The sequence below is a fragment of the Homalodisca vitripennis genome, unplaced genomic scaffold, assembly GCF_021130785.1.
Source record: "Homalodisca vitripennis isolate AUS2020 unplaced genomic scaffold, UT_GWSS_2.1 ScUCBcl_7511;HRSCAF=15233, whole genome shotgun sequence".
NCBI lineage: Eukaryota > Metazoa > Arthropoda > Insecta > Hemiptera > Cicadellidae > Homalodisca > Homalodisca vitripennis.
Window position 1 is genome coordinate 1 of NW_025783621.1, and position 13,517 is coordinate 13,517.

Below are 13,517 nucleotides of genomic sequence, written 5' to 3' on the forward strand. Positions count from 1 at the left end.
TTTATCTAATTAGGCCCTACCAACATCTTTCAAACTGTACCTTTTTTGTTTTGTAAACGCCAACGTTTAAATCTTCATTAAAATGGACCTTTCTATTAGCGCCTTCAACAGACATCACTAACAAATTGCTTCGATTGGGTATGTTTAACCTTTCACGAATGTCTGACATTTCAAAATAAAATCTGACTATAACATAATCTCAAATCTCCAGTACTAGTTACAGACACCAAGACAAGGCGTTTAGAAGTGTCAGCCATAGTGCTGTAGGAGAACTGCTGTAATAACAACAAACATGGGTGTTCGTTGGATACTACTTTCACATCAAAAAGTACAGATAACATTGTTTGAACATTGACCACAAACTAACTAGTTGAATGAAAATCATGGGAGTTAAATCAAAACATAGCTTGTTTACTTCTGTGACTAGAAATAAATCAAACCATTAAATTATTTACAAACATTAAATTTAGGTTTTTTATATTCGTAAGAATGAAAAATGGTACCTGTTTTGGTGCTTTTCAACTAGATTACAATTTTGAACCTTTATAAACAGAAAAACTTGTAATCCTATTAAGACCAAAGTTTTTAAACAAGATATGTGCAATAGTACTAACTTAGAGATTGTAATTTAAAATTTTTGAATTATATGGATACAATTTTTTTGTCAAAACCAGTTTTTGGTAAACCATTTTAACTTTTAGTCATTATTTTGGTTTTAAAGCAATACATTTTTGTAAACACAAATTAAAACTAGTTTTTAACACCACTTTAACTTAATTAAACAGATTTTGTTCATTTGCCATAGCTGGCATTTGCTTGGAACATGTGAACCATCAGACTGTCGGGGGCGATGCTGCAACGATCGTGCGAAAAGCCGTAGTAAATTATATATTGTTTTAATATATTGGATCATTTACCATCAGCTTTTTTTTATACAAGCTTTGGGCCTCCAATGGCAGATTTAACAATGAATAATTAATCTTTCAAAAATTTTAGTTTTGTTTAGTAGTAAAAGCGCCAAAACCGGTACCTTTTTTCATTGTTACAGACACAAAACTTGGATATTGTTTTTAATAATAAATTTGATTATATGAAGGGAATTATTAATGGTATTTAATTGGTCTTTGTATAGTCTTAAATGCAATGTACAGGAAGTATGGCCGAACACCGTTAGAATGCGTTCTGGTGACGCAAGGCAACAGAAAAATGTCATATGGATAATACTGGCCCGATTGGACTGGTGACTTGCTCTAACCATAAAAAACTGTGCCGATCCGATTGGGTTGACATTACAGTTCAAATGATAAGATAAATACTTTACACAAATACCACTAATATCTAAAAGTATGCTGGTAGATGAAAACCCACCAATATTACACATATCACAAAGTTAATTTGTTGGAAAAGTACATAGCATTCATTTCACATTATGCTTGTATATTTTTTATAGTATATGTATTGTATTTTGTTTTGTTTTTTATTTTGTGTAGTTTTTTCTAAAGATTGCATTATATGCTCTCCTAAGTATTCCATTATGACATCAGCAAGTAACAGTATAATGTAAAGAGTAGAGTTTCATGTAGATTGAAAACAGGTATTTTACTATTAGTTTATTATATTAAACTTTCAACATTCGGAAACATCCTAATATAACATGTTTATAACAATGAGCATTTAAATCAGTTCATGGTTTCATTCTAAACTTAACGTAACTTTGAGGGGAGAACTGTTTCGAGAAAAACTTAAAAAAGATAACACATGTTTGTTGATTGTGTTTAACAGTTTCTATGATGGATCCCAACTCTGTACCAGATATAATTCCAGTGGAAAACGTCAGCCAATCCCTGTCCCAGAATTCATCTGACAGATGTCTGTTCTCAGAGTCTAACAGGTTAGCAGGGACCTACTTCTATAAAACTGTTTCAAATTTTGTCATCTTCTTATGTTTATATTATATGATTACTTTTCTTTTCTATTTTCATTAACTATTTTCTCTAAAAAATGATAAAGTACCTGACCCGTTATCAACTTTTTAATTGAAAAAAGTATAAATTTGTCTTCTCTTTTCCTATAAAATGAAGTGGGTAAAGATAAACATTTAATTAGTGCATTTTTTAAATGGTACCATTTTTAATGTTGTAAGCTTGCTGCAAAATTACATAAAATTGTTTTATTGACTTAGTTGTTACATGCATTTAAATATGATCGTAATATACTATTTGAAGCCCTTTTTGATAGATATAGCTGATATTGATATATTATTATGTAAATGCTTTCTTTATTATTAATTTTGTTTAGAAACAAGAGCTTTTGTAATTTGATCGCTAATATCACAATATTTATGTTTGGAGCTTATCACTTTGTAATATGTATAAAGTAGAATCCCATAATTTAGTATATGCACTAAATTACTCATGTTTTAAAAAGTATATGCTAGTAAAATATTTCAATGATTTTGGCTAAATAATAATTGTGGCTCAGATTTCACGTCTCCTGTTGAGCTTGATGAAGCAACAAAGCTGGCATATCAAAGGCTGGCTGCAGAGTCCCCAGGCTTTGTGTATCCCCGGGGTCCAGACATGTTGGAGGCCCAGGCAAGAGAAGTTCAGGTAAAAATCTCTTTGACTAGTTTTAAAAATAAGAGGGCATAGTTAGCTTTAATCAAAAAATTAATCAAATACATTTTACACTTTATTCATTCTATGTTTTCTATGCCAGATAAATAATTTATAGTATGATAATATAAGACGTTACAAAAGTAACCATCTTTCGCTTACTATTAGTGAGATTAGTGCTCTCTCTTTCACACATGTATGCACAGCAGGTAAGTCAGCATCTAGCCATACCAGTTTGGAAGTTAATAAAGCATGATCGTTAATTTTCAATAGCTTTTCAAAATGTGTATCACGATTCAGTTTAACGCAGATGAAAGTGCATGCTGTAATTAGGTTTTTTTATAGCAAAACAATATTTAGCAGCAACTACTCTTTATAGGTGTAACGTTTATGGGTCAAACGTTATGGGTGAAGGGTGTGCACGTGAATGGGTTTGATATTTTTTTAAGTGGATAACAAACCACGGCAAAGAAAGAAGTAGCAGGCCATCATTGATGAAAGATGAATTTGTCAACAAAATCAACGAAATAGAGGAGATCAATGTTTTACAATCTCAAAGCTTTCAGATAAATTTCCAAAAATTTCTGAACCGCTGGCTTAGCTCTCAGCATTTCAATAATGACTGTCTTTTCAAAGATATTGTCATTGGCTGGCTTAAGATCCAGATGGCAGAATGTTTCGAAGAAAGCATTTTTACATTAGTCAAAAGATATGATATGCTACTGATAATGGCAATTAGGCACAATATTTTTAATAACCCGGATACGTTTGTATAGTCTTTATAATATTATTTTATGTTATTAACAAATGAATAGATTTTGTATGCAAATTTTACAAAATATACTTGGAAAATACTTTAATTTCAAGACATAATGAGTTTCTAAAATATTCCATCAGTAATACTGTTAATATTATTGTTTTCAGATGTCAGCCCCAGTACGTTCTCAGTACTTCTCCAGTACCCCTGCCACAGTCATGCAAGGTAGGTTGTAAATCCTCTAATTGTTGTACTTCTGATACTTGTTAAATAAAACCAGTTTAAGTATGAAAAATCCTTCAAATGAAGGAGGTAAATAAAATAAAAGTCGAGTTGTTTTATTACGTATGACTTTACAACATTCAAATGAAGTGCAGGAGCAGACAAATGGTAATTGTGATACCAAAACATTGCTTGATCATACAGAATAAATCATTTTAAAATAATTAAAGTCAGTGAAATCCATAGAAACTTTTTACAGGAAAATAACATTTAACATTATTACTATTTATTATTATTTGGCGACTAAAACAGAAAACATTAAGATATGGACATTTCCAGAATTTCAAACGAGCAACTAAATACAATGTTTTGATAAAGGAAATTAATAAAATAGGGTTGTAGTGATACTAAACATAATTAATAGTTTATGATATAACATTTTAAACACAATAAAGTAACTAGGACTGTTACAGATTTTTATTATTTAAAATTATAAAACTTAAACATGACACCTGCAGCCTGTTAGCAGTCATATAGGTACAGTGTAAAAGCTTTGTTCCAAAGTTTAGCCATGTCTTAGACGATACAGATATTTACACTTGCTCCGCATTCTTTTATTTAAATTTGCAAAATTAGTAAATTGGTGATGTTAAATTTTATGTAAAAGGTCTTTATTTATCAACGTATTGTTATAAGCATTGAATGTGTTACAAATAAGATGTCACTTATAACTTTATTATTAAAATCTATGATTACACATTTATATTTTACTATAAGCTACCAACTACGGAGACAAAAATTATTATACTAAAACTCTTGAACAGAATATAAGGTATTGTTAATAAGACATGTTTTATGTGTAGTTTTAAATTATGTTGATTTGGTGTATTATTTTATATGATTTGGCAGGCAGTTTATATAATCTACAAGTGTATATGGACATCTACTTGTGAAGTGTGAGTCTAAATGGAATTACACTGTAAGATGAATAGTACCATGCATAATCATTGTGCTTTCATACTTTTTCATTAGTTACACATTTTTAAGTAAGAAAAGAAATATTATGTAGATATAAGACCATGCCAGAAATGTTTATTTTTACATAGTATTTTCTGGATGTACGAAGCTTTTTCTGATCACTATTTTTCTAATGTTACAAAATAGGGAATCTCACAAGTGGAGGATCGAATTTGAGGTGATTTAATTTAAGGTATAGGTGAGGTAATTTACAATTAAAATGTTAGATGGTAATATTAACCATTTGTAAGATTTGTATTAAAATTACTTTACTTACTGGATTTACTAAATAAAAACTGTGTTATAACAAATGCTTTTACTTTTTAGGTTTTATTGTGTTTTAACGTATAATTTATTTTATATGTACAAAAATAATATATGATTGATATAATATTAATTGGTTTCAGATTCTTATCAACCGACACCTTACTCTCCACCTACTCATAATCAATACAAGCAATGTTCTCTCTCCACCTGCTGGAAATTTGGGTAAACCTTAGATCATTTTATAACCAAAGTATCCTATAGTTTAGACCTGAATAAATCGAAGGAAACAAGCAACACTTATCTAAATAATAATGTTTACAGTTTAAATAATCAGAAATCTCTCCACGCTATTATAGTGCAGTTTTTATGACAGTAGACTCAACCATGGAATACTACTAGCCTGCATAAAAAACACCATTGAAAACAATATATACAGGGTGATTCATGAAGTTCTCCCCCCACTTCTACAGCACATTGTACTAGTAAAAATAATGAAAAAATGTTATATAAACATAGGTCCGAAAACGCTTCGTTAGCGAGTTACAGCTAGCGAAAGATTTCGCCTGAATTCCTGGGTAAAGAGTAAAATAAAGCCATACTGAACTTTTGGAAAGGTTAATTAAGTAAGAAATATCGTGGATTCTTATGTATTTTTACCTGATAAAGCTAATAAAATAGGTTTCAGAACTGTACCTGTAGTAGTTTTTGAGGGATTCAGGGTTAAATGCAAAAAATTGGGGCACGAAACAATGTTTTTTTAAGTTTGATGTACAATAACTTTGTTAAATTGGTAATAAATACATAAAATCAACAAACATTAATTGTAGAGAATTTAATTCTGAGAAAATTGATATAATCAAAGTCTAAAATAAAACAGAAATAAGTACCAAAAAATCGATTTTATTCAGTATAATACATTACTAGCTGTAAAGAAATACCGTACGGTATTTAGTTAAAATAAAACAAAAACAAAAATGTTTGTTCCTTAATGATGAGATAAATTGAGAAAACAAGATTAACTGTTAAATAAATTTGTTTGTAAATAAAAATATCATGTTTTATTTACGTTGTATTTTTTTTAATAAAAATTTACATCAAATGTTCGAAAATAAATGAAGCAAACATTTTCCCATTATTGTTTACTAATCATCGAAATGCAGTTTTTTGTTTTATTAATTTCTAAGTTGGTAACGCACGAATAACAGCTGATCAAAAATGGTATTCTGTACTGTTACGTTAGAACTGTGTATTAGTGGTGTTTTGCAAGCTACAGCAGGAGATCGGGTTCTGTGAATCGTGTTATTAAATGCAACTTTTCTGTGAGTTATAATTCGATTGTTTATTCAGCGAAAAAATGCCTTACTTATTTACATCAGAGGAATACGCTGATATGGTTTTTATTTTGGGTTACTGTAATGGTAATGCTACAGCTGCTGTAGAAGAATATGAACTACGTTACCCTAATAGGAGGATTCCAGATACCAAAACAATTTCAGGAACTTTTCGTACACTTCGGGAAACAGGATCACTACCAAGTACTAGAACCAATTATGAACGAGCTGTCCAACTTGATGATGATATTGTTATTAATGCTGTTCATCGCAGTCCAGGTGTAAGTACAAGACGTATTTCTAGGCGGATAGGAGTTTCGCAGTCAACGGTGTGGAGGTCACTTAATCGAAACAAATTTTATCCGTTTCATAAACAAAAGGTTCAACATCTACAGCTAGGGGATGGTCCGCTTCGCTTGGAGTTTTGCAACTTTTTGAATATTAATAATCAACTCTACAAGCGTATTTTGTTTACGGATGAGGCACAATTCACTCGGGATGGTGTCAATAACTTGCACGATGAACACTCATGGGCAGTTGAAAATCCACATGAGGTAGTGGAACAGAACTTTCAACACCGATTTAGCGTCAATGTCTGGTGTGGCCTTTTGCACAATCGGCTGATTGGACCTTTCATATTACCTGGACGCCTAAATGCTGAGTTCTATTTGCATTTCCTTCAAGAAGAGTTGCCGCAGCTGTTAGAGAATGTTCCTTTACATCTCAGACAAAATTTGTACTTCCAGCATGACGGAGCACCTCCCCACTTTTCACGTGCCGTTTCTGCTTACTTAAATCATCAATTTCCTGGACACTGGATTGGTCGTGGAGGGCCTCACCTTTGACCACCAAGATCACCAGATCTATCTCCATTGGATTATTGCATCTGGGGATGGATGAAAGACATTGTATACAAGACAAAAGTGAATTCTCGTGATGAATTAATTGCCCGTATTATGGATTCGGCTGTGCAGATACAGGGAAGTCCTGAAAAATTAAGAAACGCAACAAAAGCAATACACAAACGTGCTGCAAAATTTATTGATAATGATGGCCTCATTTTCGAACATCTATTATAAAAAGGTGCGTACGGTTGGCCCAACATGATTAATTTTGCTTAAAACTAGTAATGTATTATACTGAATAAAATCGATTTTTTGGTACTTATTTCTGTTTTATTTTAGACTTTGATTATATCAATTTTCTCAGAATTAAATTCTCTACAATTAATGTCAGTTGATTTTATGTATTTATTTACCAATTTAACAAAGTTATTGTACATCAAACTTAAAAAAACATTGTTTCGTGCCCCAATTTTTTGCATTTAACCCTGAATCCCTCAAAAACTACTACAGGTACAGTTCTGAAACCTATTTTATTAGCTTTATCAGGTAAAAATACATAAGAATCCACGATATTTCTTACTTAATTAACCTTTCCAAAAGTTCAGTATGGCTTTATTTTACTCTTTACCCAGGAATTCAGGCGAAATCTTTCGCTAGCTGTAACTCGCTAACGAAGCGTTTTCGGACCTATGTTTATATAACATTTTTTTCATTATTTTTACTAGTACAATGTGCTGTAGAAGTGGGGGAGAACTTCATGAATCACCCTGTATAGAGTGTTCCTGATTTAAGGGGGAAACTGGCTAACAATTCAGTTATATATTTTACTTTCTTTCATGGCCTTGTGTGGTGCACTTGTGTATGTAATGAATTTGAGGAGATATAAATAAAATTTTATTTTAATTAAGTGGTTTATTTAAAAATTACTAGGAGAACAAACAGATAACATGGAATAATCATGGAAAAGTTAATGATAATTGTATTGATATTTTTAGTAACATGTGTTTGTTTATTTACATTGAGCCAACATAAATGAATAATACTGTCGTACAATATTTTAAACATCTCGTTAAGACACTCTCTTCTCTCACAATTTCAATTTGATGACAATAATTTATAATTTTTTAATGATATCAAATTAAAACCTTATAAAACTGCCTTCACACATTCCTTCCCCCCAAAAGTTATATATACATATTTCTAATATTTGTATAGTTTTCTAAATTTGAAATGTTATTGATGAAGCATCCAAAATTTAACTTTTTTTCAAGGTTGAGTTTAGATTGTGAAAGCCGTGTAAGTGATAAGTGAATGTTTTTATTTGATCTGGTGGAGAGTAGCAGCTCAATGTTGAGTATATGTTGAAATAAATTACATTAGTCATGAAAATAATGTCTTAAAATCAGTTTTAGGCTTAAATGTATGTAACAATGCCAATCGGTTAAATGAATCATGGTTTATATTTATTTATGTATGAAATACAATAAACTGACTTGTTACATTTCTAATTCTATATAAAAGTAGCCTATGTTGTAGTCCTCCTAGAAGTATCTTGTGTAAGTTGGTTGTTTTTTTTAATTACTCACTAAAGTAAAATTTATTTCAGTGTAATGGGTCTATCTCAGTGCCGATTTGATCAATAATAAAATATCAATGGATTTTTCAAGACAAAGTTTATTAAATTTCACTAAAAATAACATAACATTTAAATTATTGTGACATGAAGGCAATTTAGAAAATTTTGAACAGAATGGAGTCTTAATAACTAATTATGAATTTAGTTTTTAATGTCAGCACATGTGCACAGTTCAAGATTTTAGTTTTTTCCAATGAATTAAATGTATAGTTCTTGAACCCTAGAATTGGCTAAAGACTCATGGGAAGTTTTTTCAACAAGCCTTTCTTACTATCATATTTATTTTAATCCAAATACAGCTTATGATGTAATCTATATAACATTGCACTTAAAAAGAAATGCTGAGTATTTTGGCTTAAGATATTTGATTTTTAAATAAACAAACTTTATAAAAAATTGTAAACTTTGGTAAAATCATAATTAATTGTCATGGCAGCATCTATGATTAACATTTCATACAGAATGCTATTTTATCACTTCATTATTAAAGTTAAATATTTTTTTATTTGTGATTTTGTTTTTCTTGTTATCTCTTAAAATAAATTTGGAAGTTGTTTTAACCCTGGATATCTCAAATGACTAGTGACTAAATGTTAAAAATGTTTCTCTAATGTTAAGCGACTAATCTCTAATCGGTTTTGCAGTCATATTTTTAATAAAACCTTTTCTGTTAAAAAACTGATTTTAATTAGAACAAATTGTGTATCAGAAAAGTTGAGATGTTTTTACAGTTTAATTTAATGTATTGTTTATTGAATAATAATGCATAATAAGTATGCACTGACACAATAAAATTTCAATACAAAACATTGGTTTGCCTTTTCTGCTCACCCAGTTCAACAGAATGCAAAATAACAGGACTTTTTTCTTCTATTTTAGACATGGGAAATTTTGATCAGGCAAAATTTTGGCTACATCACTGTATTCAGAATTTCTCCCCTCAAAAAGATCATCAGTTTCAAACGTATGTTTATTACTCTTTAGTCCGAGGAAGGATATCTGTTGCAAACATGTTTAGCGGCATTTCTATAATGTCAAACTACTAGTTTTGACTAATCACTAGTGTTTTGTTATTTTTTAATTTTACTATGGAGTTGTTTATTGTATTAAGTGACATCAAATTTCTTATCATAAAATTTGCCAAATTTTTAATATTAATATTTGGTTTTTTTGTAAAAATCCTAAATCTTACTATTTTTCTAAAAAACATCAAAAAGTTTGTGGAGAGTCAAACTTCTTTTATGCTTTGGATAAAACATTTAGGAGACATTTTTTATATTTTGAAAAATAAATTTAAAAGTTTCTATTTTTTATAAGGCTTTACTTTGGATTTTTTGTTTATTTTTTCATTTGTGGTGCCGAAAAATTGTAAATTGACAATACAAAAATAAATAGCAGATAAATGTCCCTTGCAATGCACTGAAAAATAAAATATATTAGACTATATATTTTACTTCAATAATAAACATTCTACATAGGTTTGAATTATGATGTGCTTAACCAGAAAAATAGTGCCTGACATTACAGGAATTTCAACAGTCAGATCCAGACTTAAAGAATGATTTTGTTTTAATTGTAATGTTAGTCCTAACAATTTCAAGCTTTTGAATCAGCAGTGTAAATAAAATAAAATGTACTAGTTCGTTCAGAAAAACATTATGATTCCTAAGGACCAACATTTCTTCAAGTTGCAATGTATAAAAAGTAACAATGATAATGATAATTTGTGTTTTGAATTTTGCAAGAAAATTCACACTGTTTGGTAATTTGGTAGACTTTTTACAATTTTAATTTTATTATATAAAACTACAAAAATGTATTCGTAATTCTTATAAATATAAGTTTTTGTTATATAACAAATGTTATAATTATGACATAATGTAAAAGAGCATTTCCTTGCGAATGAAATAGTTTGCAACATGATACGATAAGTGTAGAAACTAGATTTTTTATGAATTTGTAAAGTATATCTTGCATTGAGGCCAAAAAATTATCATTTTATTATAATTTATAATAAATATATTATGTTGGAAGCCAGAAACTCAGAAACTTTAATTTGAAATAAAATCTGTACACAATCATTTAATATATGGGATTAAAATTTTCCAGGATTAATTTTTATCAGTGAAAGATTGTTTGTTAGACACATTTATTCCCTCTTTCAGTTATTTTATGAGGAGTATGTTTTATTACTAATAAAATCAATAAATCTACTGAAATTAATATCATTCTATGTATTTTCAGACTACCTTTCTTATGAACTAACCTAATTGAACAAAATTCTTTGTTAATGTATGATGTAGTCGTATTTTTATTCTAGAGTCCTTGTAGACTACCATGTAAGCTAATTTTAAAAACATTAACATAATTTTTCCAGGTATGTTCAGTTTTGGAAAAGATACTTCTCAAAACTCATGTGACAAACAGATGGAAAAACAAAAATCACCTGATGGAGGGTTTAACTTCAATTTTATGTCTGGGCCTTCTTCAAGTAGTTCTTCATTTTTTAGTCTATTCTAATTTATCATCATTTTATAATAATATTAGTATGATAATTTAAAACTAGAAGACAAACTGTTTATGTTCATTTTTTAAGTTTTTTGTGAGTTCACTCACAGGTCATGAGTTTCTAAGAAAATGTTTAATTTTTATCATAGCATTCATGTAGTATTTGTAATTTTGTTAGATGTGTTTTCATTAATTTGTTCATCTAATATAATGGTAGTTATAGTTGCTGTAATAATAACATAAGAATTTCATGTATACTATTAGCATTATTAGTGTGCATTCAAACTGTTAATGAAATAGTGTCTTTTGTATGAAAGACTTGTTTGTTTAAAACAAAGGATTTCATTTATAGGAAAGGTGACTTTTGATGTTCTAATACCCAATTACATTAAAAATTAGTTGTAGATTTTGTATAGCAGATTACCTATGTAAACAAGGTTGTTTCAACATTAATCATGTATTCCATTAGTTAGGTGCTTAATAACTAAATGTAAAAGTGAAAATTTATTGAAAATAAAAGGTTTTTATATTAAATTTTGTGTATTATCCATGAGTTTAGTCAAAGTTTTAACAAATACTATTTAATAACAATCCTAAGATATTTATGAGAAATGCCTGCAAGAATAAATATGTCAATCAAGTGTGTAAGAGGGAGGGAAACACCTCAAATTAGCACTGAAATAATGGATAATAGATTGGCCCTTAATTAATTTTTCCATGTAATCTCCTAGTTTTAACTTACCTGCACAAATCCTAACTATTTAACCTAATCCCCAGTCCATTCCTTGTATAAGTCTTACTCTGCTTGCCCTCATGGTATACCTCTTGCTATGTATAGAATCCTGACACCATTTGTAATATTAATAATTACTGTATAAATAAAGCAGATTATAATACCATATAATTAACCGTTTGAGTGCTATGGTGGCGATCTGTTGTCACCACATTTTTCCGGACGGTTTAATGTTTGGTACTCTTTGTTTCAATGTTGTATGCAGTCTGCGATTTGTCCAACATTATTTACTGTTGATGTTATTCTCTGTGACTATTAAAATCAACTTCTGCTCTGAAAATAAGTAATTTTCATTTGTTGCTTAGTCATGAAATGGAAATTACACGTCTAAACGTAATGCATGATATAAATGTTTTTTAAGTAGAATTCTAACACGTTTTTTAAGCATTTTTAAACCTAGCCTAATATAGGAGTTCCAAAAATATTTTTGTGAATTTAGCCTTTTTTAATTGTTGACTGTAAAGAGATTTAGGGTAAAAATTATCTATTTTCTATGTAATAATTACTATGATGCCACTATGACACCATTTGTACAAATGGTGATATGCCTCATACTAATAGTGGTAATGAAATGTAGAAGAACAGACTACTACAGCAAGTTTATGTTACATCATCGTTTATGTAACATTAAAATTGATAAATGTAATGATATTTTAGTGAATAAACTAATTTTTTTTTGTGAAAATTGCTGGGACACCAGTGTGACGGAGGCCGTTGTACTGGTGGTATATCAAGTTCGTGACAACACATGGTGTGACACAGACTTATATGCCAGAGAACGGCTGAAAATATTACATTATCTTGAAGGAATTAAAGAAACAAATTGAAGCAGTAGTTAAATCACATTGTGTTATGCTAATGTTTAATCAGTGGAAAACATTGGATGAATCATCTACAATATTCACCAGTATTTCTGTTCCATGTCACTTTCATTGCCATATAAGTGAGTCTATAAAAGATAGGAACAGTTCTAAGAGAAAATATAACCTCAAGTTACCTTAATTTTTCTGTACCAATTTACGTCACTTTCTGTTTAAGTTTACAGAAAAGCATACCTTTATTTGTTAATTTATTTACTACATCCATGTCCCAATTTTAAAATTTTGCAATTTCCTAATTATCATAGTCAGAAATCTGAGAACCAATTTACATTTCAGGTATAATGCATGCTTTTTTTAAAATCAACATTGTAGATAAGTTTCAATTAACAAAAGAAATTGATCATCGTCAGAAAGAAATTGCTAGCTTTGTAGAATTTGAAATGGGATGACATCGAAATGGTTCAAATTACCGAATTATAACTTTTTTCATTGTCAATATTTTTATCTTTATACAATTATTTTTACAAACCATCAGAAACCTAATTAAATATCATTGTCAGCCAGTAAAAAGACTAAAAGTCATCATTTCCATATAAATGGTTGGCCCTGATACTGATTCAACTTTTATTTATGGATCTAATAGTTTGTTTTAAATGTGTCAAGCTAAAAAAATATCTATGGAAAGTTTATTGTTTTATATTTATA

At 29.4% G+C, this 13,517-nt stretch overlaps 2 protein-coding genes across 2 annotated transcripts; both read left to right on the forward strand.

Annotated features, from left to right (window-relative positions):
* The first annotated feature begins 1,750 nt into the window (after positions 1-1,750).
* LOC124374198 lies at positions 1,751-11,225 on the forward strand. The gene is made up of 5 exons (XM_046832457.1): positions 1,751-1,891; positions 2,482-2,609; positions 3,540-3,597; positions 5,019-5,100; positions 11,068-11,225. The coding sequence occupies exons 2-5, from the start codon at positions 2,506-2,508 to the stop codon at positions 11,208-11,210; spliced, it is 387 nt and encodes a 128-aa protein (XP_046688413.1). The 5' UTR covers positions 1,751-1,891; positions 2,482-2,505; the 3' UTR covers positions 11,211-11,225.
* Positions 1,783-2,500, forward strand: LOC124374199 (the record flags this gene model as incomplete). Its single annotated transcript, XM_046832458.1, is given in 2 exon segments — positions 1,783-1,891; positions 2,482-2,500. Coding segments are annotated over 2 exon segments (128 nt in total), but the record flags the coding sequence as incomplete, so codon positions are not given.
* Positions 11,226-13,517: the final 2,292 nt, after the last annotated feature.

Bases quoted from the DNA above. Each gene is read 5' to 3' on its own strand.
- LOC124374198 (XM_046832457.1), top strand. From the start codon at position 2,506: ATGAAGCAACAAAGCTGGCATATCAAAGGCTGGCTGCAGAGTCCCCAG. The intron at 2,610-3,539 runs GTAAAAATCTCT...TATTGTTTTCAG, and splicing joins CCCAGGCAAGAGAAGTTCAG to ATGTCAGCCCCAGTACGTTC. The intron at 3,598-5,018 runs GTAGGTTGTAAA...AATTGGTTTCAG, and splicing joins CCCTGCCACAGTCATGCAAG to ATTCTTATCAACCGACACCT.